General features: G+C 41.1%; 1 protein-coding gene across 2 annotated transcripts in view; it reads right to left on the minus strand.

Annotated features, from left to right (window-relative positions):
* The window catches only part of rbbp8l (retinoblastoma binding protein 8-like), a 41,861-nt gene extending 16,730 nt beyond the window's left edge, over positions 1-25,131 (minus strand). For both annotated transcript variants that reach the window (XM_047387854.1, XM_047387773.1), the window contains exons 1-10: positions 25,017-25,131; positions 24,545-24,566; positions 24,303-24,426; positions 10,491-10,579; positions 10,358-10,400; positions 5,091-5,186; positions 3,842-3,954; positions 3,654-3,729; positions 1,711-1,889; positions 1,573-1,616 (exon numbers count right to left, since the gene is read on the minus strand). In XM_047387854.1, the coding sequence (XP_047243810.1) occupies positions 1,573-1,616; positions 1,711-1,889; positions 3,654-3,729; positions 3,842-3,954; positions 5,091-5,186; positions 10,358-10,400; positions 10,491-10,551 (612 nt within the window). In that variant the 5' untranslated portion in view covers positions 10,552-10,579; positions 24,303-24,426; positions 24,545-24,566; positions 25,017-25,131. The remainder of the gene's footprint in view (positions 1-1,572; positions 1,617-1,710; positions 1,890-3,653; positions 3,730-3,841; positions 3,955-5,090; positions 5,187-10,357; positions 10,401-10,490; positions 10,580-24,302; positions 24,427-24,544; positions 24,567-25,016) is intronic.
* Positions 25,132-26,031: the final 900 nt, after the last annotated feature.

The raw sequence follows: 26,031 nt of genomic DNA on the forward strand, positions 1-26,031 counted from the left end.
CCAAAAAAGCCAGTATCGGACAAGAAAATCCACTGATGGAAATGGCAAAACAGGCTAGTGGAGCCAGCCGAAGTAGAGACCATGGAAAAGGGGCAGAGCCACAGGAGTCCATCCCCCAACCTTGATTAAAATCCTCATCTGGCAGACCTTAACAGCTTCTACTGCAGGTTTGAAAGCAGCCGTTCACACCTCCCACCATCTCGTCCATATCGCAGAAGAAAATATAAATAGGCTGTTGCAGTGTCAGAAGACATCACCAAGAAGGAAAGCTGACAATGTCTCCCCTCATTCCGGAGAACCTGCGCTGACTTCAACAAGTCCCTGGAGCTAGTTAAATGACTACAGGCATTTCACACTGGTCTCTGTGGTCATGAAATCCTTTGAGCAACTGGTGTTGAAGCATCTAATGGACATCCAAGGCCCCCTGCTGGAAGATCGACAGATGATGCAGTCAACTTGGGACTACACTTCATCATGCATCACCTCGACTACCCAGGGATGCACGCCAGGACAATGTTTGTGGACTTCACCTCGGCCTTCAACACCATCAACCCAGACCTCCTTCACCAGAAGCTCACTAAGCTTAGAGTGCCGGCCTCCACCTGTCAGTGAATCACTAGCTTCCTGACTGACCGGCAGTTTATTCTCCTGCAAAAGAAGCATTAGCGTCTGCGGCCCCCAGGGTTGTGTGTTCTCCCCGCACTCCTCTCTGTGCACAGATGACTGCACCTCAGACTATGAAATGGGAGGTGGGTTGGTTGGTCAACTGGTGCAGTCAGAATCACCTGAAACCTAAACCGCTCAAGACAGTGGAGATGATGGTGGACTTCTGGAGAACACCCCCCACACTGCCTCCCCTTACCATCCTCAACAACAATTTATCTACTGTGGCCCACGTCCGGTTCCTAGAATCTACCCTTCGCCTATCTCATTGCGGTTTGGCTCATTCACAAAACAAGACAGGTCCAAACTGCAACGAACAATCATATCTGCAGAGAGGTTCATCAGGGCTGACCTTCCCTCCATCCAGGACTTTTACAGGTCTAACATCAGGAAATGACAACTAAAATCTTTGCAAACCCCACACATCCTGGTCACAAACTATTTTGACTTTTACTTTCACAGGTTTGCAATAACCAGAGACAGTTTATTTCCCCACGCTGTTTCTCTGAACACTTAATAGTCAGAGTGCCCAGATCGAAACCGTGCACATTTGCACTAATTCAACCATGTCCTTCTCTTTTGTAAAACAATGTATATATACATATTTACAAAAGAATTCAATTGTTATTTACCTTCATTTATGTTTAAAATGTCTTAATTGCGAGCAAAGTGGAACCAAAGTCAAATTCTGTGTTTGTGCGCACAAAGGTGTCAAATAAAACTGATTCTGATATTTGAAAATTACAAAGCATACCTGAGGTTAAATTTGCAATGTTTACACTGACTCTCAGTAAAAAAAAGAAATCCATGAATTTTATTGAACAGAAAATCATGCTTATAAGGTAACTGTAAAAACTTCATTTAGATTTTAACAAAGGCAGAGTAGCGAGAGCTACTTTGAACACTTACGAAGCTCCTGCGTTGTGTGCCTTTCAGCTGTCTACATTCGGTTTCTGTACAAAAAAAGAAAAATTTATGAAACTTGTTCTAAACAAATAAGCACAATTTCTCTGCTCTCAGGTCTTCTGAGCCTCATCTTATCCTCACCTTCACCTCTGTGGTCTGCCTCAGTTTTTACCATTACATCACTATCTGCTGGCTGGCTGTTGGAACTACTGATTGTTGGGCTGACGAGGGCCACAGCTCCAGAGGGCGAAAGGTTAGGAGACATCTTTGGTTTGATATCAACTGAGCAGCTGTTGTTAACGGAGGGCCCGCCGCGACTTCTGTTTTTACACACAGACGCATAACGTTGAACAAGTGGAAGACACATATCTTGTAGTAATATTAGTTATATAAGCAAATATGTGAATACAGCACACAGGTAAAGGTATGAAAAAATAGTATAGACTTTATTTTATTAAACTTTATTTGTTCACATTTGATAATAGCATGTACCACATTTTGTTTGTATTAAACTGAATCTGAAGACATTTTACTCAATAAAGTGTAAACTGAAATATATTTGTATGAAAATGAAATGACAGAAACTTGGTTGTAAGATAACAAAATGGAAAGGTCTGAGTTTAGTTGTAAAGTGGAAGTATACAAATAAAACTGAGCTGAACGGATTTTTGTTGGAATGTATTCAGTTGGAAGATATTTGACCTAATTGGCTAAGAGGACATGTGTTTGCCTATTATGTACCTTATAAATAAAACAGTTTACTTAAATCTAGTTTATTTGGACTGAACAGGTTACAATTTTATTGTAGCTATATTTCATTTTATTTGTTACATAACAAAAACAGCTCAGCTAAACTAAAATCAATTTGATTTGAAATAAATTGTATTCAAAGGCCTTTAAATCAGTTTTCTTAAACCTATTAATTTCATTTGAGATAAATTCATAAGTTTATTTATTTAAGGCTGCACGGTGGGACAGTTGGTAGCACTGTTGGGGTCTTTCTGCATATGTCTCTGTGTTGCCCTGCGATGGATTGGCGACCTGTCCAGGGTGTACCCCGCCTCTCGCCCGTAGACTGCTGGAGATAGGCACCAGCTCCCCCGTGACCCACTATGGAATAAGCGGTATAGAAGATGAATGAATGTATATTTATTTACTGGGATGTGCTTTAGAGGACAATATTGTAATTTATATTCTCTGTGCCCTGAGATGCCTTTTGTTGTGAGAGTTAAAAATGAAACTGAAATAAACTTATTGAAATCTTGCTGGAATAACTTGAACTGGGCATGGCTGTTTGTCCTGTTGTCTTAATTGGGGCTGCCTGTTTTTGGAGTTGATTGCAAAGCATTTAATTTTTATCCAGTGGAAATTAAATTAGATATATATAAATAAAACCTAAGTGATTTGAATTAAGGTAATTTCATTTTTGCTGAAATGGATCAAACGGGAAGGATCTGGCTTTAAAGTTTTAGCACAAATATGGAATGATTTGGATGAACATTTATTAAAAATTGATTGAATTGGAATCTGTCATTGGAAGTTTTAGTGGAACATATGTAGCAGTGAACTGAACATTTTAGAACAAATCTGGATTTTTTTGTTCATTTTCTTCTGTGAATTTTAAATTGCAGAGATGTTTCTAAACTCTTTCTAATGAATTAGATTGAATTGGTCTATAAGCAAATACTTTTTGATTTGAATATAAAAACTCTTTACTTAAATTGACTTTGACCACATTAAATTGGATTCTGGTTGGGCACATGTAGTTATAACACCCAAGGATGATTTATTGAACGCATCTCCTGCTGATTTTGCTCAACAGCTTCCTTTGCATTCAGTTATAACTGCCAAATTTATTCTTAAAACCTACGGGATTTGAATTAAGGTAATTATCTCATTGTTTAATTAACACTTTTAATAAAACCCCTTATAAGTGCAGCAATATGTACAGCAGTTCTCCATATGATTACGTTCCCATTTGAAATCAAGGTTACATTAACTATAACATCAGTAAATAGGATTTTAGCACTCTCTCTAAATTGTAGATTAAACTAAATCTTTATATTTAAATATAATATACTCACTCAAGCATTGCTCTTAAATTGGTTATGTCATCTTTAAGTTTCAGATTCTCTTTCCTTAGGTTGGTCATTTCTCCAGCTATAACCCCAAAAACAAGTAGCAAGAAAGAATTGATTGTTTGTATAAAAGCAACAAGTAAAGTTTTGAAAAATGAAGGAACTTTTAGAGGAATCAAACATATCTGGAATACCAAGGAGTGAGATATGCTGGAGGCTCTGTATCCGTGAGGCTTCATATTCCTGCTGTCTTCGCTTGGCGACCTCTTGTGTTACTGTGCATCTGTCACACAGTCCGGCTCGCAGTCTGAACACACAGCAGAACAAAACTAGGTATTACAAACAGATTAGGCCCATCTTAAAAACTCTGTGCCTCTTTATTTACATTGCAATGGAAAATGCCATTTTAATGTGTTTTTCTCATCTAGTTATGAACTAATTATGCTCTGAAATTCCCTGCGATGGATTGGTGACCAGGGTGTACCCTGCCTCCCGCCCCTGGACTGCTGGAGATAGGCACCAGCTCCTCTGTGACCCACTATGGAATAAGCGGTATAGAAGATGAATGAATGAATGAATGAATGAATGCTCTGAATTCACATATATTTTAAGAGGCACAGCTGTTAAGTTGGGCTGTCTGGGAAAATGTTCAGATCATCAGACAAAGACAACCTCAGTTTTCAAATGATGATTTTATTTATTAAGGGAAAAAAAGTTCCCCACACCGACCTGGTCTTATGTTAAAATATAATTTCAAGGCCTTGTTAAATTCATAAATTACCTATAATTAACTACATTTTTTGGACAGCTGAGTTCAAATTGATAAGCTTGACCCAGGCCAGATCACTGACAGACCCATACATCCAAGAAATAATCTAAATGGAAGCTGTCTGACAATGGCAAATTAACAACAACCACAGTCAGAGCCATTATCCACAAATGAAAAAAAATATGGGACAGTGGTGAACCTTACCAGGAGTAACTAGGTACAACAATTGGCTTAAGCTTAACCTAAAGCTGTATCCCAGTTAAATGACCTAAAAAAGGCCTTATTTTAACTTTCGCCTCCATGCTTTTAGGTTGGAACTGTATGACTGTAACATTTAACTTGACCAGCTTCTTTCATTTTTTTCTGCAAACAAAGAAAGGACTCAAACAAGCCTGTAAACCTCTCCATCTTACTAATCTAAAAGAATGTCTATACATTAAAAACCTTTGGGTCCCCTTTCTGGTGCTCGCAATAATTACATAAACAATGTTCTCCCTGATATCTGACCTGTTTAGAGCTTCAGCTTGTTGTAGCACTGTTTAGTCACTCTTATGTTCCCTCAGTTTGTCCTGTAATTACTACCTGAATGCCACATTAGTCGATTCTCAGAAAACAAGTCAATATTTCGAGTAACCCTGCAAAACAGAAAATAGCCGTTTTTTAGTCAATTGTACCTATTTTCCAGTGTCTTGATGTTCTCAGTGAGTAATCTGTGCTGCTCTTTCATCTGCTGGTTTCTGGTGAACAGTTCCTCCATGCGCTTTGTGTCACTGTTGGCAGCAAATCATTCAGATTTGAGTTGGGTTTCAGTAATCAAGTAATAAAAAAATCAATAAATATAATTTTTTTGTTTTACTTTGTAGGTCTGTGCTGAAACAAGTTTCAACTTACACTAAAGTTCTCTAGTGTGTAGGGAGGAGGATCTTATTTTGCATGACAATGAATGTACTTCTGTATGTCATCACTACACTAACACAAGTGATCTCTTAAACAAGTACCATGAATTAAAATAAAGGTCAGTTTGAATGGATATAAATTAAACACCTGTCTGTTATAGAAGTTATGAAGTGTAATAATAGGCATTGCTTTTCTGAGATATAAATAGTCTTTATACAGTGTCAAAATAAGGTGAGATCTTTCCATGTAATCCATGCAACATTTAGTAACTGCTCACAGTTAACTCCATAAAAGTTACAATAAATATCCTTATATCCTTATGTGTAATCCATGCAATAATTAGTAAAACACACAGTTGAAGCAGTGAGGAGTGAAACAAGCATGTTCTCATATTCTGGAGCTGAGAGACTGGAGAGGCCTGTGTGGAGCCACATATTATCTGCCACGTTATCTATAAAATTCTAGTTCAATCGTGGACATTCAATTATTTGAGTCACCGTATTGTTGGTTTTTCGTTGGTGATAAAAAATCTTGTTGCCTGGTTCTCAGATATTTTAGGAGGTTTTTATAGGTTGCCTTAGCCAAGTTTGTTAAAACAGCGCCCTTGGGGCTTGTGCTGAGCTACTAAAATTAACCTAGCCCATATACCAAGAGCCAGTTGTAAATTAGGGAATGAGCAGCCTTGAACAAAAGTGACTGTTGAAGGTGTGGATGACTACGAGAGGCTACTCGGTCGCCTGGACCTCCAGTTGAAGAAGGGCGAGACTTTTGGATGAAGGCTATCAGAGGCTAGGCGAGTCATTTCCCGACACCAGCTTAAACAGAACTTTCAGTAAACCTGCTTAGTAAGACCTTTCAGGTTTAGGGAAGTCCGGACCCGTTGGATGGAGACCTGGATTGAGACATGGGGAAGTAGGAGGGAGGGGTTAGCTCATCGGACAACGAAAACAGGTTTGACCAGAGGTGAAAATGGGCCGGTACGGTCCGGTACTGCGTACCACTAGCACAAAAGGCGCGTGCTTGTTGCAGGCTCGGAACCGTCGCGCTGTGCTTGCACCACAGGGGAACTACGGTAACTCTGAAAGTTCAAACATGGTGTTTCGGAGAAGTTGATCTACATTTGTTGAGCTAGTGTGTTGTTATTAGATAAACTAATATATCATCATTTTACAGATAGATAGATAGATAGATAGATAGATAGATAGATAGATAGATAGATAGATAGATAGATAGATAGATAGATAGATAGATAGATAGATAGATAGATAGATAGATAGATAGATAGATAGATAGATAGATAGATAGATAGATAGATAGATAGATAGATAGATAGATAGATAGATAGATGTAAATATAACGACACATATTTATATACACACACACACGTATATATACAGTACAGACCAAAAGTTTGGACATACCTTCTCATTAAAAGAGTTTTCTTTATTTTCATGACTATGGATATTGTAGCTTCACACTGAAGGCATCAAAACTATGAATTAACACATGTGGAATTATATACTGAACAAAAAAGTGTGAAACAACTGAAAATATGTCCTATATTCTAGGTTCTTCAAAGTAGCCACCTTTTGCTTTGATTACTGCTCCGTGCACTCGTGGCATTCTGTTGATGAGCTTCAAGAGGTAGTCACCTGAAATGGTTTTCCAACATTCTTGAAGGAGTTCCCAGAGATGCTTAGCACTTTTGCCTTCACTCTGCGGTCCAGCTCACCCCAAATCATCTCGATTGGGTTCAGGTCCGGTGACTGTGGAGGCCAGGTCATCTGGCGCAGCACCCCATCACTCTCCTTCTTGGTCAAATAGCCCTTACACAGCCTGGAGGTGTGTTTGGGGTCATTGTCCTGTTGAAAAATAAATGATGGTCCAACTAAACGCAAACTGGATGGAATAGCATGCCGCTGCAAGATTCTGTGGTAGCCATGCTGGTTCAGTATGCCTTCAATTTTGAAGAAATCCCCAACAGTGTCACCAGCAAAGCACCCCCACACCATCACACCTCCTCCTCCATGCTTCACGGTGGGAACCAGGCATGTAGTTCACCTCCGTTCACCTCTTCTGCGCCGCACAAAGACACAGTGGTTGGAACCAAAGATTTCAAACTTGGACTCATCAGACCAAAGCACAGATTTCCACTGGTCTAATGTCCATTCCTTGTGTTCTTTAGCCCAAACAAGTCTCTTCTGCTTCTTGCCTGTCCTCAGCAGTGGTTTCCTAGCAGCTATTTTACCATGAAGGCCTGATTCACACAGTCTCCTCTTAACAGTTGTTCTAGAGATGTGTCTGCTGCTAGAACTCTGTGTGGCATTGACCTGTTCTCTAATCTGAGCTGCTGTTAACCTGCGATTTCTGAGGCTGGTGACTCGGATGGACTTATCGTCCACAGCAGAGGTGACTCTTGGTCTTCCTTTCCTGGGGCGGTCCTCATGTGAGCCAGTTTCTGTGTAGCGCTTGATGGTTTTTGCGACTGCACTTGGGGACACTTTCAAAGTTTTCCCAATTATTCGGACTGACTGACCTTCATTTCTTAAAGCAATGATGGTCACTCGTTTTTCTTTACTTGCTTTACTTGCTGCTTTTTTTTTGCCATAATACAAATTCTAACAGTCTATTCAGTAGGACTATCATCTGTATCCACCTCCTGTACAACACAACTGATGGTCCCAACCCCATTTATAAGGCTTGAAATCCCACTTATTAAACCTTACAGGGCACATCTTTGAAGTAAAAACCATTTCAGGTGACTACCTCTTGAAGCTCATCAACAGAATGCCAAGAGTGTGTGAATCAGTAATCAAAGCAAAATGTGGCTACTTTGAAGAACCTAAAATATAAGATGTATTTTCAGTTGTTTCACACTTTTTTGTTCAGTATATAATTCCACATGTGTTAATTCATAGTTTTGATGCCTTAGCCCCCCCTCTAGCTCCGCCCCTAAGCACCAGCATGAATTTGAAACTACTTTCACCCCTGGGTTTGACTGATTTAAAAGAAGTTAACTTGATCTTCATCCTGTTTATAATGTCAAATGCCTGCAATACGTTGACACTACATTGGGTGGCAGCATGAAGTCAAAATGGCTGAAAATGAAGAAAAATAGCAAACTTGTGAAACACATCTTACTTTTGATACGTTCCTTGGGAACTTTAGGAAACGGAATACCCAAATTATCTGGATTTATCTATTTTCAGCTTGACCAGCACTTACCTGTGACTGGCCAGTCGCAAATTAAAAATGACTTGTTTTTTATTAGTGAACACACCCTACTAGGTGCTGCCAGGTCATGTTGATAACGACACTCTTCAGTGTGGATGCTGTCTCTGAGTGAAGCAGAAGCAACCTTAGCTATTTTCAGTATCACTGAGGTGTTTAAAGAATGTTACAGGAAGCACTGAGCTTAAAAGGGATCGCTTTTTCTACACCATGTTGAGACATGTCCATTTCAAGACTTTTAGCAGAAAACAAGAAGGCTGCACAAATTCCATTCCATGTCCCACTTTGAGGTTTCAACTTGTGCCTGATATGGAACATGCTGGATCTGGAAATGCTGACAGTTATAGACAGGTATAGATCTACTTTCTTTACTGAACATATACAAAGGTTGTTTAGTAATGCCAGCTGCTGATGATGTACGCGTATTTCTAGAAATCAGAGACAACTAATACACCAACAACTGTCACTAGGGGTGGCGGGGGGCAGTACTGAATGAACTTAGAAGGACAGAAGTTATAGAAGGAAACTTTTTGAAAGGTAATTTTATGTTTGAAACTAAGCGAGTTGTGAGTCAGGGTTTAATAAAATGCACTAGAATTGTTAGATGAGACCTGTTTGTGAAATGTTATATTAGGTTAATTAATTACGTGCACTTAGTTGTGTGGTACCATTTTTTCATTTTATGTGGTTGCATCAACACAAATGAAACAAAACTGCTCTGCATTTAAATGCACATTGTTTACCCTAAATGTTAAGGGGACTGTGTTGTGATAGAGAGGTGAAATGTAGTTTTATGATAGTTTTTTCTGTCTATGCATCTAAACCGTATTGGATCATTGGCAGAGTATCAATATATGTAATGTTTCAGACCAATGATGCAAAACCCCACTGTGAATAGGTTTTATTCATATGCGTGTGTGTGTGTGTGTGTATGTGTGTATTTTTTCCTTTAAGGCGACAATCCCTACTAAAAATACTTAATGTTTGCTCAAACATTTGGGAATGTTTTGGGACTGGGATGTATTGCATCATTGAACTTCACTTGTGAAGGTTCTGCTCTAATCAACTGTTTGCTTGACACTTCTATGAGAATTTCTTGGTGATTCTCGAGACTAAGAACACACTGACTGCTTTTTTTTCTCCAAATAAGATACTGACGATTATAACTATACACCCTCTTTAAAAAAAAAGCTATTTATGTAAGTTAGACTGTAAAACTTTCAGCAAAAATGAAAACTTTTCTTCCTTTATTTTATAATAATAGCTGCTTTCTCTGCAGTCATAGAGAGCTGGTGGCAGTAAAGAGTATTTTTGAAGCGGTTCTTAGACTTTTCAGCTGCTGTTTAATCACAACACAAATAAGACTCATGAATTACTGTAGTTTTATCTACAAAATGCAGTTTTCTCACCATAGCTTCTTTGCTCTGGAGCCTCATAAAACCAAGTGTTATTGGCGTATGCTGCCTGATTATTACTTGTTTAATTGTTTGTTGAATTAATATAATATTAATATTATTATAGGTGTTTTTAGACTGCATAACCTTCCTCTCTCCTTTCCCTTTTTGCTCAGTTCCAAGATGAACAAATCAAAGGTTTAGTGACTCAATAACAGACTTGTTGCAACATGTGCTTCCTTCCCTGCAGAAAATGACGTGAATGAACATGGAGCCAGGTGCAGGTCTGACATGCCCACCCGGCTCGCTGTTTGATCCGAAAACACTTAACATTTTAGCTGTCTGAAAATTTTTGCATGCAGACTGAACCAGCTTTGTCCACATATACCATGATTCAGTTGTAGCCTTTATCTACTCACCAGCCCTTCTTGTTGGACAGCTCTTTGACTTTCACCTGCAGAACTACAAGGAAAAACAAAGAAAACATCCTTGATTATGAGGAGCTACGTAAACAACAGTGCTTTGTAATGCTTGTTAGTCCTTAGCCCTCACCTTCCACTTCTCGCTCATGGACCTCATGCAGCTTCTGCAGAACATCTTTAAAGTTCTCCATTTCTCCAGCAGTCACAGTCTAACTTAAACTGCGAAACAGACAGACAAGTTATTTTTTTATCATTTTCCATCTGAAGAATAGAACTAAAGAAGATTTTCCTTTTTGGACAATCAGGTTTGGTGTAACTTGAAACACCACGCCCTTAATCCAATGTTATTATGAAATGATAAAACCTGTGAAAACATTCACAAAACTGTTAAACGCATGAACGTTATAGCCTGAGGACTGTTTGTGTGAATCTGAGAACAAGAAGTGCAGTTCCCTTTGTTTTTCTCATGTGGAAGCAATTTTTTTGTTAAATCGAGGAAAACTAGTTAGGCCGGACCTGCCAGGTGTGGTACTTTGGTTTGCTGTTTGTGTTTTAAATACATGAACACCACAAGTGACTGTGTGGCTTACACTATAAAATGAATCACATTTTCAAGTCACAAAGGATAGCATGTTGGAACATATTTCTCCTACATCAGTAAATTCAAAATACAACACGAGTTCAGTGATTAAAAGAGAAAGGGGAAATACTGGTAAGCAGAGTGTGGATTCATAGAGGTTTGGGCTGATCTAATCTGATTTTAGTGGCAGCACCAGGTCCTGGTGCTATGGTGGAGCTTGACATTTTGTTGAGGGTGCTGTGCTGCAAATTGATCTTAGCTCCCTATGTTTCTACAACACCATATAGATTGCAGCCACTATATAAAATATATATGGACAATCTCTGGCTTGACAGTGACACCATACAAAAACAAGATCATTGCAAAACATTTTCAAACACACCTGGTCTGCAACACCAAAACACAAGGACAGGAAACAGAGGAGAATTTCTTTCACTTAATATCATCTCGGTACCGGTCCTTGTGTTTTTTTACCAGGCCACAGGTTCAACTGTCCCTGCTGCTGTTCTGTAGGTAGTATTTTTTTCAGCAAGGCAAACCAGAGAAACTGCGCTCACTGCTCACTGATGTTACATGAAAGGTCAAATATATAGATATTAATGTATAGAAGTCTAAAAATGTGTCTTTGTAATGCCACATAAGATGTAAGAACTCCTGAGTGCTGTTAATTATACACCCGGGGTCTATATTCCTAGCTGGCTAACCTAGTGGAGTTGTTCAATGAACCTTTGCTAAAACGTTTCTGTTGAGTCACGAACAGAAATTATGGATATTTTTGCTAAATGAGTCTCTCTGTCTGTATATTACCAAGAAGTCTGTTAGGAATAACCATTATCAATATTACTCATAGCTGTTTTTCCCATTTAGTCCAATGCTAGTGTCAATGTATAAGTTCTTAATTTTTCTGAAATTTGGGCAGCAAATATTAATTTTCTCCCCAGCTCTACCACAAACCTGTTCAAACGATGTGAAATGGAGTACGCAGGGTTTGTGGTTATGTGGTTCATTAGCAGTGTGGATGTCTGACTGCAGCTGGGAGGAACTTGTGTGAGAGGCTTTGGCTGTCTGTGACTACTTTGGGATGAGGGAGGGGCCGAGAGGAGCACTTGTCATTCATTGGGAGAGTGAGAACAATACATCCTTTTTTATGTGAGACTACAACCAACAACCAAAAAAAGTGACTAGATTTGTTAATAGATGCTTTTTTAATAATATTGCTGCAAAGTTGCTGAATTAGACTAGCGTTACTGAGAGATTTATTGTTATTCTTCAAATCATTGCAATTTAAACCCCACTGTCTCTTTTGATGCATGTTTATTAGTTCTGGAGCACATTAAGATGTGAATATGAATGATCGGTTCATTCTATTGTTTATTATGTGATTATCAGCCTTGGGAATATAAATACAAAGAAAGATTATTAGCCCTTACAAAACTGTCCCCAAAAATAGAGTTGTTTAGTTAAAAGCAACGCAGATTGGAAAATAGGTTCTTAAAATTGCTAAAAAGTTTAAATTACTAAAGGCTAGAATTAGCTTAAACAGAAAAAATAAAAGCGGTAAAATTTTGGCCTTTAAACCATCTTTTATTCAGTATGGATCTGTCATGATTCCAGCCCTTCAGCTCCACCTTGACTGTGCCGATTACTCATTGCCTTCGCCTGCACTGGGCTGCTCCTATTTAATCAGCTGCTCGTCACCAGCTCAGTGCGAGATCGTCTGTTGCCTCTGTCATAGCTTTCAAGCCTCGATTCATGTTTCAAGAGAGTTTTTTCTGGTTATCTGTTCCTGCCTGTTTTTTGACCACAGATTTCTGCCTAGTCCTTCTGCTGTTCGGAAAAATCCTGACCTCACGTTGCTGAAACTTGCCTGTCTCTGACTCTGTCTCTGGATTACTGGACTACCCCTGACTGAAACCCTCCAGTGCTTTACCTTGGATTGTCTCCCGCTTCTGCATCTGGTTGGTGGAAATATTCTCTGTCCTCCTGTTGTCCACTTCCCCTTCCTCCCCGGCTGGATTTCAGTTCCCTGATAAACCTCCATTCCTGTCCTTCCTGTCTGACCGCTTCAGTGGAACCTCTTCTACCCGATTATTATTATTATTTTTTTATATTAAAACTTTTGGTTAACCATTGTCTGGCTGCGTTTTGGGTTCTGGTTGAGTTGCTTCATCGTTACAGTACGATCTCGCCAGTATGAACCCACAGCCGAATCTCGATTGGTGTTCTAAAGTAGAGGGGGCTATTACTGGCCTAGAAAGAAATGTCCAGGAGCTTTTACGGGGACTTTCTTCTCTTAAAATCACCCAGGTTCAAGCTAGTTCCTCAGTTGCTCAACCACTCCCCTCTACTGTTACTCCGACGGCTAACGCAAACAACGAGGCTAAGCTTCCCCCCCCTGAGCGTTTTAATGGGGATCCTGAACAATGCAGACCTTTTTTGACCCAGTGTTCCCTGCTATTTGAACTCCAGCCCACTGCCTTTCCTTCGGAACGAGCCAAGGTGGCCTATACAATCTCTCTACTGTCTGGTAAAGCTAAGCTTTGGGGAACGTCTGAGTGGGAGAATGATGCTGACTGTTGTGTCTCATTTATAGAATTTTCTGATGAGATGAAGAGGGTTTTTGATCTTATTCGACCTGAGAGAGAGGCTGCCAGGAGTCTGTTCTCTCTCAGACAGGGCTCTCGACCTGTTACTGACTACATTATCAATTTCCATGCCTTGAAGTCTAGTTGTTTTTGGAATAATGAAGCCCTGTTTGACGTTTTTTACCAGGGTCTGTCAGATGATATCAAGGATGAAATTGCTACTCGTGACCCTCCCAAGACCCTCGAGGCCTTAGAAAGGCTGGCCACACGGATTGACCAACGCCTTCGTGAACGTAAGAGGGAGAGGTCATCATCTAACTATCAAAGACGAGTCTCAACCGTCCAGGTCAGTTCAAGCACTATGCCCCAAGTCTTCACTCCTCCTCCTGTTAACACTGAGGAGCCCATGCAACTGGGCAGGACCAGACTCTCCGCTGAAGAGAGGAATAGGAGATTCAGGAATCAACTATGTTTTTATTGTGGAGAGAGGAATCATCGGGCCTTTAACTGTCCGTTAAAAGGGCAGGCTCAGTAAAGTTCGGGAGGTCTTTGCTGAGCCCTATCCTCAGGTCTCAGAACCCTCCCCATAATCAGTGCACCATCAGATTTCCCGACTCTCCTGAAAATAAGGAGGTACCTGTTTTCATTGACTCTGGGGCTGATGCTAACTTTATTGATGTCAGCCTAGCTCATAAGCTTGCACTGGAGTTGGAACTTCTAGAGAGACCACGTGAGATTTTTGCTATTGATGGGCATCTCATTGATCAAGTAACTCGCTGCACTAAGCCTGTTTCTGTACTCATTTCAGGAAACCACCACGACAGGATCATGTTTCTGCTAACCAGGTCTCCAGAGATTCTTGTGATTCTGGGATGGCCCTGGCTCATCAAACACAGTCCAGTCATCAACTGGCTCACTGGTGAGGTTCAGTCTTGGGGGCCATCATGCTCCACTAATTGTTTGAGGGAAGCCCCTATCATGACATCTCCCCGTGAGATCAACCTTGTCTATCCAGACTTGTCTAAGGTCCCTAAGATTTATCATGATTTGTGTGAGGTATTTAACAAATCTAAGGCCACTTCTCTACCACCCCATAGAGAGTACGACTGTGCCATTGACCTTCTCCCTGGTACTACCCCTCCTTGAGGCAGAATGTATTCCATTACAGGTCCAGAGAGAGGCAATGGAGGAATACATTTCTGACGCCCTCAAGGCAGGACTTATCAGAAAGTCTTCTTCTCCTGCAGGTGCAGGATTCTTCTTTGTTGGCAAGAAGGATGGTTCACTTAGACCATGCATCGATTATCGAGGTCTAAACGAAATTACAGTTAAGAACAGATACCCTCTACCTCTCATGACTTCTGCTTTTGAGCTCCTTCAAGGTAGTACTGTCTTCACCAAACTTGATCTGCGTAATGCCTACCATCTGGTCCGCATAAGAGAAGGAGACGAATGGAAGACAGCTTTTAACACCCCTTCGGGTCATTATGAATACTTGGTCATGCCTTTCGGGCTCACCAATGCCCCAGCCGTCTTCCAGGCATTGATTAATGATGTTTTAAGGGACATGCTAAACAGATTTGTTTTTGTATACCTTGATGACATCTTAATTTTTTCAAAGGATCTTTCTACCCATATCAAACATGTTCGGGAGGTTCTTCTCAGGCTTCTCCAAAATAAACAATTTGTTAAGGCCGAGAAATGTTCATTCCATCAATCATCTGTATCCTTTCTGGGCTTTGTCATAGCTCCTGGCAGAATTCACATGGACCCCTCAGGTGGCTGCAGTCCTGGAGTGGCCTGATCCATCCAGTTTGAAGGAACTTCAATGTTTTCTTGGGTTTGCCAATTTTTACCGCCGTTTTATCAAGGGTTATAGTTCTGTGGCCGCCCATCTTTATCAAATCACTTCTATAAAGACTCAGTTCAAATGGTCCTCAGAAGCCAAACAGGCCTTTGACAAACTAAAACGTCTCTTTACCTCAGCTCCTATTCTGCGTTTTCCAGATTCATCGAACCCTTTTGTTGTGGAGGTTGATGCCTCGGAGACTGGGGTCGGCGCAGTCCTGTCGCAAAGGTTTTCAGACAATGCTAGGTTACATCCTTGTGCTTTTTTTTCTCACTGGCTTTCGACCTCCGAGAGAAACTATGATGTTGGGAACAGAGAACTATTGGCTATCAAACTAGCGTTAGAGGAATGGAGGCACTGGCTTGAGGGGTCCACACATCCTTTTACTGTGTGGACAGACCATAAGAACCTGGAATATCTCAAATCTGCCAAGAGACTTAACCCACGCCAGGCTAGATGGTCACAATTTTTTAGTAGATTTAACTTCACCCTAGCCTATCGACCTGGCAGCAAGAACATCAAGCCTGATGCACTTTCTAGACTTAATCAGTTTTCTGTCCGTCCTTCTGATTCTGTTGATCATGACTATATCCTTTCCCCCAAGACCAGGCTAGCTCTTACCAGTATCGAAAGCCTGCTCAAGAGGAGTCATCACAGAGAACCACCTCCTGTTCAGTGTCCTAAGGGACTTCTGTATGTTCCTGAGGAGATGGTGTCTAAAGTCCTTCAGTTCTGTCATGGCTCTAAACTTTTCTGTCACCCGGGTATTACTAGGACCCTGGCAGTGGTCCAGTCAGGTTTCTGGTGGCCCACACTCAGAAAGGACACGCGAGAGTTTGTGTCAGCATGTACCACCTGCTCCAAAGTTAAGCCCTCAAGACGCCCTCCAGCCGGTCTACTAAGGCCTCTTCCTATTCCACACCGACCATGGTCCCACATCTCTATGGATTTTGTCACTGGCCTACCTCCTTCTCATGGTAACACTGTACTCCTCACTGTGGTTGACAGATTTTCCAAGATGACCCACCTCATTCCTCTCCGCAAGTTACCCTCAGCTCCTGTACTCGCTGATGTAATAACCCGAGAGGTGTTTAGACTTCATGGCATTCCCCGTAACATCGTTTCAGATAGAGGACCTCAGTTCATTTCCCGTTTCTGGGGTGAGTTTTGCACCCTTCTTGGCATTGACGTCAGCCTTTCTTCAGGTTTCCATCCTCAGACGGACGGCCAGACAGAAAGGATGAATCGGGAAGTTGAGACCAAATTACGCATCCTCTGCATGGATGCTCCCAGTCGCTGGTCACAGAATTTACCATGGGTGGAGTACGCCATCAATGGATTACCATCAAGTGCCCACAGGTCTGTCACCATTTCATGTTGTTTATGGCTATCAACCGCCTATTCTCTCTGTTCAGGAAGGGGTTACCCAGGTTCCTGCTGCCCATTTAACAGCACGTCGTTGTCTCAGAGTATGGAGAAAGGCCAGAGCATCTCTCTGCAAGACCTCAGCTGTCTATGCCCGTAATGCCAACCGTCACAGATCCCAAGCTCCAAGATACCTGGTGGGTCAGAAGGTCTGGTTATCCACTAAGGATTTACCCATCAAGGTAGAGAATCGCAAGTTGGCACCCCGTTTTGTGGGTCCTTTTCCTATTGCCAAGGTCATTAACCCACTAGCTGTGCGTCTCAGTCTACCTTCTTCATTACGTGTGCACCCCACTTTCCATGTCTCCAAGGTCAAACCTGTAAGGTCATCCAGGTTTTGCCCTCCTTCCAGACCCCCTCCACCCCCCGACTCATAGATGGAGCCCCTGTCTTCACTGTAAAACGCTTGCTACGTTCCTGACGATGGGGCCGTGGCATCCAATACCTGGTGGACTGGAAGGGCTATGGTCCTGAGGAGAGGTCTTGGATATCTTCTCGCCTGATCCTGGATAAGGGCCTTATCCGCGATTTTCATCGCCGACATCCGGACCAGCCCAGAGGAGGGGGTGACGTCATGATTCCAGCCCTTCAGCTCCACCTTGACTGTGCTGATTACTCATTGCCTTCACCTGCACTGGGCTGCTCCTATTTAATCAGCTGCTCGTCACCAGCTCAGTGCGAGATCGTCTGTTGCCTCTGTCACAGCTTTCAAGCCTTGATTCATGTTTCAAGAGAGTTTTTTCTGGTTATCTGATCCTGCCTGTTTTTTGAACACAGATTTCTGCCTAGTCCTTCTGCTGTTCGGAAAAATCCTGACCTCACGTTGCTGAAACCTGCCTGTCTCTGACTCTGTCTCTGGATTACTGGACTACCCCTGCCTGAAACCCTCCAGTGCTTTACCTTGGATTGTCTCCCGCTTCTGCATCTGGTTGGTGGAAATATTCTCTGTCCCCTGTTTGTTCCTGGAACCCCCAGGACCTCCTGTTGTCCACTTCCCCTTCCTCCCCGGCTGGATTTCAGTTTCCTGATAAACCTCCATTCCTGTCCTTCCTGTCTGACCGCTTCAGTGGAACCTCTCCTACCCAATTATTATTATTATTTTTTTATATTAAAACTTTTGGTTAACCATTCTCTTGTCTGGCTGCGTTTTGGGTTCTGGTTGAGTTGCTTCATTGTTACAGGATCACAAAAAAAAATTTATATTGAGTAAGCTAGTAAGTATTTGTGTCGTGTCTGCCAAATCTAGTAATACATTTATGAATATTTTTTGTGTTTGCCCTCTGTATTCTGTATTTTAGATATTTAGTTTTCCTTTATGATGGGATCAAATAGCAATTTCATGTCATTGTTTTTTTTTGTATAAATTTTTTTTAGGAATATTAGACCGTTTTTAATTCTTCTCAACTTCTGAGCCTTTAAAATACAAAAAATAGCCAAGTGGTACCAATATAAAAAATATCTAAACTAATATCCTTTCTTTTCTTTATGTCATCCTAACACAAGTCACAATGGGTAGTGGTTAAAATATTCCCCTCAGGAAGTAGATAATTCAATTAAACAGTTTCTGTATTTAAATACCAAGACGCCTTGTGTCAGAATTTTAATATACTTGCTACAGCTGTTTTGATCTCTGTTGCCTGGTTTACCGAGTATTTAGACATGATGTCATCACTCCCTATTTAGAAACAACAGAGAAAGTCCTTCTGTACATTTAGGCTAGCTTGGCACTGCAAGGTTCTCTGACATCGTGTATTGGAAAAACATTGCTGAATGCTCAGGTCTGTACTGTGCTGAGTAAGAGCTTTGAAAGAGGTGCTGGTTGAAAAATATTTTGAAACAGTGACGAAGTAAAGGTGAACTATTTTCTTGGCTATTCATTTTGTCCTGCTTAGGAGCTTACATGTAAAGAGTAGCCTAACTTTTGTGTGGCATTAAATTGCAAAACATTCAGCGAAGGTAATATGTCATAATAAGATCACTTTATTTTATAGTTCACACACTACCTTGTTAAGACAACCTCTGTGTTCTGAAGTTCTTGCTATGGCTATGGCCTCCGCCCTTGCCAAAGGCTCGTAACTGAAATCACCCTCACCTTAACACTGCTCCACAATTGCAATTAACAAATAGACCAGAAACTGCTTGCTCAGTGGACAGCAACGTCTATGATGGGTGCAGGTTAGTCACCTTGAAATTTGGCATTCCATGTCGGGCAGCGTAGGATGCAGAAAGGGCAGAACATGTGTAACAGTTCCTGCTGTTGTAATGCAGTATGTCACCTCTTGCCTGTTATGATCAGTAGGCCAATATATTATCTTCTTCTTTGTGTGAGCTAGATTTCCCCATGTGTGGTGTGCTGGTGTGCTCCCCAGTAACGTGTGGTAAAGTTGATATATAAAATAAAGAAGTACTGGGGAAAGTCATAAGTCGTTGCTCATTCGCTATCCATATGCACACCTCCGCGAATGATGTCATCTCCGCCTCACATTACACATGACTTGTATGATGGTAAGAGCCTCCCAACAGCCTTGCCAACATCAAAGCAGCTTTTGGCAGCCTTTTTGGCTTGCGTGATGAGTCATTATTGGTAAAGTCTGATCCAGAGAAAGCTCTCCACCAAAGGCTTCTCTAAACATGAATTACATGGGATGGGTGAGATGTTGCTGGCTGTACCAATAGCAGTGGAGGGGTTAGTGGCTTACCACCTATGCCCTAAAGGCCAGTCTGTCTCAGCCTACTAAAACATCTCTCTCTCAGCTAAAACTGACAGCCTACTGTGCGTTTTTTAATATTTACACATACAGGGGTTGGACAATGAAACTGAAACACCTGTCATTTAGTGTGGGAGGTTTCATGGCTAAATTGGACCAGCCTGGTAGCCAGTCTTCATTGATTGCACATTGCACCAGTAAGAGCAGAGTGTGAAGGTTCAATTAGCAGGGTAAGAGCACAGTTTTGCTCAAAATATTGAAATGCACACAATATTATGGGTGACATACCAGAGTTCAAAAGAGGACAAATTGTTGGTGGACGTCTTGCTGGCGCATCTGTGACCAAGACAGCAAGTCTTTGTGATGTATCAAGAGCCACGGTATCCAGGGTAATGTCAGCATGGCAGAATTAAATGTGCACCTCAACTCTCCTGTTTCCACCAGAACTGTCCGTCTGGATCTCCACAGGGTCAATATACACAGTCGGGCTGCTATAGCCAAACCTTTGGTCACTCATGCCAATGCCAAATGTCGGTTTCAATGGTGCAAGGAGCTCAAATCTTGGGATGTGGACAATGTGAAACATGTATTGTTCTCTGATGAGTCCACCTTTACTGTTTTCTTCTCATCCGGGAGAGTTACGGTGTGGAGAAGCCCCAAAGAAGCGTACCACCCAGACTGTTGCATGCCCAGAGTGAAGCACGGGGGTGGATCAGTGATGGTTTGGGCTGCCATATCATGGCATTCCCTTGGCCCAATACTTGTGCTAGATGGGCGCGTCACTGCCAAGGACTACCGAACCATTCTTGAGGACCATGTGCATCCAATGGTTCAAACATTGTATCCTGAAGGCGGTGCCGTGTATCAGGATGACAATGCACCAATACACACAGCAAGACTGGTGAAAGATTGGTTTGATGAACATGAAAGTGAAGTTGAACATCTCCCATGTCCTGCACAGTCACCAGATCTAAATATTATTGAGCCACTTTGGGTGTTTTGGAGGAGCGAGTCAGGAAACGTTTTCCTCCACCAGTATCACGTAGTGACCTGGCCACTATCCTGCAAGAAGAATGGCTTAAAATCCCTCTGACCACTGTGCAGGACTTGTATATGTCATTCCCAAGACAAATTGATGCTGTATTGGCCGCAAAAGGAGGCCCTACACCATACTAATAAATTATTGTGGTCTAAAACCAGGTGTTTCAGTTTCATTGTCCAACCCCTGTATTTGCTGAACAATAAGTTTACTTCCTTAATAGTCACAATATTCTACCATTTTATGCGTAAAAGACACCCTACCCTTCTCTTTAGGAAGAAATAAGTGTGTGATCTTATTTTGTGCTCTTTTAGGGAGCAGTGGAAGCACAAAGATGAAATTTGGTTGTTGAAGGAGACAGCCTGCTGGACAACTAATCAAACAGTATGGAGGTGTAAACCCAAGCCCATTCTCGCCTTCTCCTCTTTGTCTTTTGCCTCCTCCCTCAAGTAAGCGAAGGTTACCAAACAGATGATCAAATGTCTTTGTTCAGTGCTGAGATGCTCCTGCGTTTCCCAGTTTACAAGAAGTCCTGTTAAATTCTCCCACTCATGTTCAGTAAACATAGTGCCACCAAGCACTTCAACAATATTGCTATACGCTCCACAGCCCTTTGTTAGTGTCACCTGATACTCACCTGTTCCCCATTACACCTCCTATTTAAACATACTCATGTATGTTTATCTGTAACAAGTATCCCCCCCACCTCCCCACCCCATAAATTGGGAGAAACAAACCAAACGATTACCAAAGCATGTTCCTCTGCTCCCAATGACAAGAACTGAGCTCAGTACTGAGCTTTGAAACTTTATCTGTCCTGTATAATCAACTGCCATGTGTTGAAAATGAAAACCATCATGGTTCCGTGCTTCACAAGCTGTCCAGAGAAACAATTATGTGGAATAGCACCAGATCTTATTTTAGAATGAGAAACGTGGCCTCTCCAATTCGCAGAGACTTTCTGTCTCAAGCACAAGGAAAGATTTTTCATCCACACCTGGATCAATTGACTGTCTGGGGCTGGCCCTTGACAGGTAACATTTAAAGTGGAACTAAACCTGACACAAAAGTATAACCCCAGCCAAGTTTTAAAAAAATGCCACCGAAGTGGGCATTGCCAAGAGACACTAAGATGGCTTTTAGACAAATATTTCAGAATTAAACAGGTTTACATGAAAATGTAAAACATTGCACAGTAACATAAAGATAGCACCTTTAAGGCCCAATTTATACAGTTTATCTGCAAAAAAAAGTTGATTCAGGGTTTTGTTTCACTTTAAACACTGCAGGTCTTCCTCCAGAGGGAAACGATCCAGAATGCAAGACCCGGTTTTGCAGTTTTTACATTGTCAAATGAGTACTAGTGTGAGCAAGAGAGAATTCCCTTTCATTGTGGTGGACAATAAACAGAGAAACTCTAAGAATTACCAAATATCCAATCAAGTATTTCAACTATAGTCAAAAAGAGTTTTGAAATTTTGTGCTTTTGCTGTTTTGCACTCTCTTTCTTCTTCTATCTGTTGTCACTCGCTTTGCTCTCTCCTTTCTCTCCTCTCAGTCTCAGCTCTTTCACACATCAGGTACCGCTCAGCCACTTGCAATAAAAACTTGCAAAAAAAACTTAAAGCTTTAGAATTATTTTAAATGTATTGCTTAGAGGGTTAAATATTATAGTAATATTTGTGAACATCAACAAAAGAGCTCAAATCTGCCAAAATGTTTAGCTAGTTTAAATTTCCATGGCAATATATGGCCTTACAAGACTCAACCGAAGTAATGAGGAGAACAAATTGTATTGAAGGTCAGTGTTTTATACAGAGCTTATTGGAAACGTTTTTTTCAAGTAGCACCTTGCCCATGGGATTTGGTGACAGAACCATGAGACCACATTCGTGGTGTGCTTTTCTGAGATGCACATGATGTTAACTACCAGTCTCTTGGCCACTGATGTAATTGTGATATTTCTTACTTGTGGTGTAGGGCCTTTGCCATTGTCCCTTTGAGGCTATTGAAATTGCCAGTATGAAATTCCTTCCATTTAAGACTGCACTGATAAGAACTTTCTCCATGTCTGTCAGCTTTGTTGGTTTACAGTGGACCTGCACCTGGGCTCACTAAGTTATGAGTCTAAAGTGTCGTAGTCGTCATACACGTGGAATGAGTGGCTTTGAATCCACCTCTGTTCTCCATGACAGACCACTGCTAATGTCTTGGATGCAGAAAGAACAGCTGTGTGTCAGACACCCAACTGTCCTTCGCATACATTCTCAAAAGTCATACAAGACATAAGCACAGGTGTGTATCTGACAACTTATTTATGTCTTCTGCAATTTCTAATAAGGTGCATGCCTATCTTTGGCAAGAGGTTACCACACTGGATTGTGAAGGCTATATCTTTTACTTAATGGAATCCGAACCCACTACAGGTGTTCCCTCATGCCAATTCTTCTAGGAGCACCGACTCTTGGACTTTCAGCATATCTGCTCAGTCATCACTGGCTCACACACTTGAGGTGGTAATGTCAAGGCCTGACTGATGCCCGTAACAGGAATGCTGTGATTTACAGCATCGAGGAAACATGTAATCCAGAAGTAGATCATTATCTCCCATAGTGAAATACTGAGCAAAGTTAAAAAAATTAAAATCAAGATATTCAACATATTGCCTGCAAATGCCACTTTTCCAGCAGTTTAACTATTGAAGATATCAGATATGCTGTGACTAGTAACGCCCCCTACCCAATTAGTAATAGATAGTCCTATGACATCGCATTTTCAGCACGGGTCAGCTAACTTGGAACGGCTAGCAAACAAGGTAAAAAAAATAGTAACTTAAAATCGTAAACAATCAGTTGAGCGGTGCCGAACAACATTGAGTAGGTACTAGTGGAGAAGGGGCAACAGTATTTATAAGCATTTAAGCAGACACCGTTGATGAAGTCACTCATGATTTTGTCAGCTTAGACTGCACAAATTTAGAATTGATGCACAGAGAGTCGTATTCAACAAATTAGAATATGCGTTCTGGTGAGGCTTGTTTGTCAGTACCTTTTAAAGATAACAACCTTTAACCAGGTATTAAACATACTTTTCATTAAGCACATATTTCTTAAAATAGTGTTCTTTAAACGGTCCAATGTATTCTAATCTTTAATGTCATGTTGTCATTAGATGTAAGTAGAAAATTAACATAAGTAACAGAAATAAAGGCTTGAAAACATCTGTTTGTGTGTAAGTAATCTATATAGGAGTAACTGCAATAAAGAACTAGATTCTAATTTATTGAAAGACTGTATGGTTACATGTGTATAATCTGTATTTACTTCTATGAACATTGTGTGCTACGTGTGATGTCACACCTTCTTCTGCGCCTGCTTACACTGGAGTCTGATAGGAGTTGCATTAAAATTGTAATGTGAACAAAATCTCAAAAAGAATCAGGTGTCAGCAAAAAAACTGGATTTGAGCTTTGTGACCTGCAGTATGTAAAGTAGCCTGAGTGAGAGACATCAAACTTGTACCTAAATGTGTCAGAAATGAAGTTGAAGACTATTATTTAATGTTTTGATCAGTGGAGTTTTGGCTCTCATGGCGTGTCAGGATATGTTAGAAAAGAGGCTGTTCAGATCAGCAGAGCAAGAAACGACCTGTCTGCCTCAGGTTGCTGGCTCTGCTATCACAGATCCTTATTCACACCCCCCCCTCCCAACACACACACACACACACACATAAATACATAAATGTATTACTGCTTACCCAGTATTTCAAGCTCACAGGTCTTTAGACTGCATCAAATAGACCAATTACATCGACTTTCTCTGTCAGTTGACAGAGATGTTACCATTTTCTGTACAAACAGCTAGCCCCAGATGCCCCACACCTGTGAAGAGACATTTGTCACAATGGTAAACACAACACACACCTGATGTGAAAGCTATAAGCCTCTGACAAACAATTAGTATCAGAGCGGGAAATTTGGAGTTTGAGCAAAACCAGACCTGAGTTGCGTGGGAGGAAGTTCTGGTGTTCAAGTCAGCAACAGGTACAATTATGGTGATTTGAAGAAAGGGAGCAAAACAGGAATTTTAGTTCACTCTAGTCTTCATTTACTATCAGAGGAAGACATGTGGTGAGAGGATGTGGTTGCAGGGCTAATTATTGACATATTTTTACACAATGAAATTACTCACATAATTGAAATCCTTTCAACATACAAAAAAAAGCATAAAAACATTTCAAATGTTTTAAAAAGAAAAAAACTACAAATATACACTTCATATGTAGTAAAGATAATAAGTGGGTAGATTTAAACCAAATCCTCACTCATATGCATAAGTGAACTGATAAATCCATAAATTGTTTCCTGTACAGTCGCTTATTTCTTGCAGTACCTACTAGCAGCTCCTCTGCTCATCTATAAGCTAGTCTTTCCTGGCCTTCAGGTCAGACCTTTGCCAATTCCAAACTCACCTAACTCAACCTGGGAACTCCTGCTCTGGCGCTCCTGGGTCCTGTTTTCTGCCTCTCTGTTCAGAAGTGTATAAGGGCTGAAACGAGGAGGGAAACGCGTAATGAAAAGAAGAGAAGCAGTAGAGACTGAGGTGAAGGGAAACGCCCCATACGCTCACACCCCCCTTCACCCACCCACCTTTCTTTTTTCTTTTTCGTCTCTCCCTCTCTCATCTCTTCACTAGAGAAAACTGGTTTGGTCGGTCCTCCCCTTGAGGAACACAAACACTGAGGCCTGGGCAAGTTCTCCCTTGATATTCCTGTTCTGCTGAAATCCCACAAAACTGGTTAAACCGGTTCCAGAAAGCCCTGCAGTGATAAAGGGACAGAAGCAAGCTGGGAAACAGAAGTATCCAATGTAGACACTAATGAAAAAAACAAGTCTAATTATTTTCCTCTATTTGTGATAATGCAAAACCTGATTTGACAATGGAATGAACTGAATAATTCTAAAGCTTTAATTTAAAACTTAAATTAGTACTAATAAGACAAACACTATCTACTGAAACAATGTTCATTGTCCTGAGGTAAAATTAAGCAGTATTGTGTTAAAATGCATCAGACTGGAATTTGAAACAATCAGCAGAGTGTGTTAAAGATGGCGGCTGTGTCACGGGTATGTAGATGTGATGGTACACAGCAGACAATAGCAGACAATACATGATTTCTGTTGTGTTTCCTGTTATAAAAACACACACACACAGACACACACATCCGTGTTTTACTATCTTACTAACCCTAACCAGTTAATACCTAACCCTAACAATAACTCAATTCATACCCTAGTCCTAAACCTAACCCCTGTCCCAAGAATGGAATTTGAAAAAGTGAGGACCAGGAAAATGTCCTCACTTTGTCAAAATGTCCTCACTTTGCGATAAAAATACGACAAATGGTTCTCACTCAGCAACAAGTACAAGAACACACACACACACAAACACACACACGTCTTCCTGATTCCAAAACCAGATTCCTT

Source organism: Girardinichthys multiradiatus, chromosome 1 (assembly GCF_021462225.1).
Source record: "Girardinichthys multiradiatus isolate DD_20200921_A chromosome 1, DD_fGirMul_XY1, whole genome shotgun sequence".
In the NCBI taxonomy this organism is placed as follows: domain Eukaryota; kingdom Metazoa; phylum Chordata; class Actinopteri; order Cyprinodontiformes; family Goodeidae; genus Girardinichthys; species Girardinichthys multiradiatus.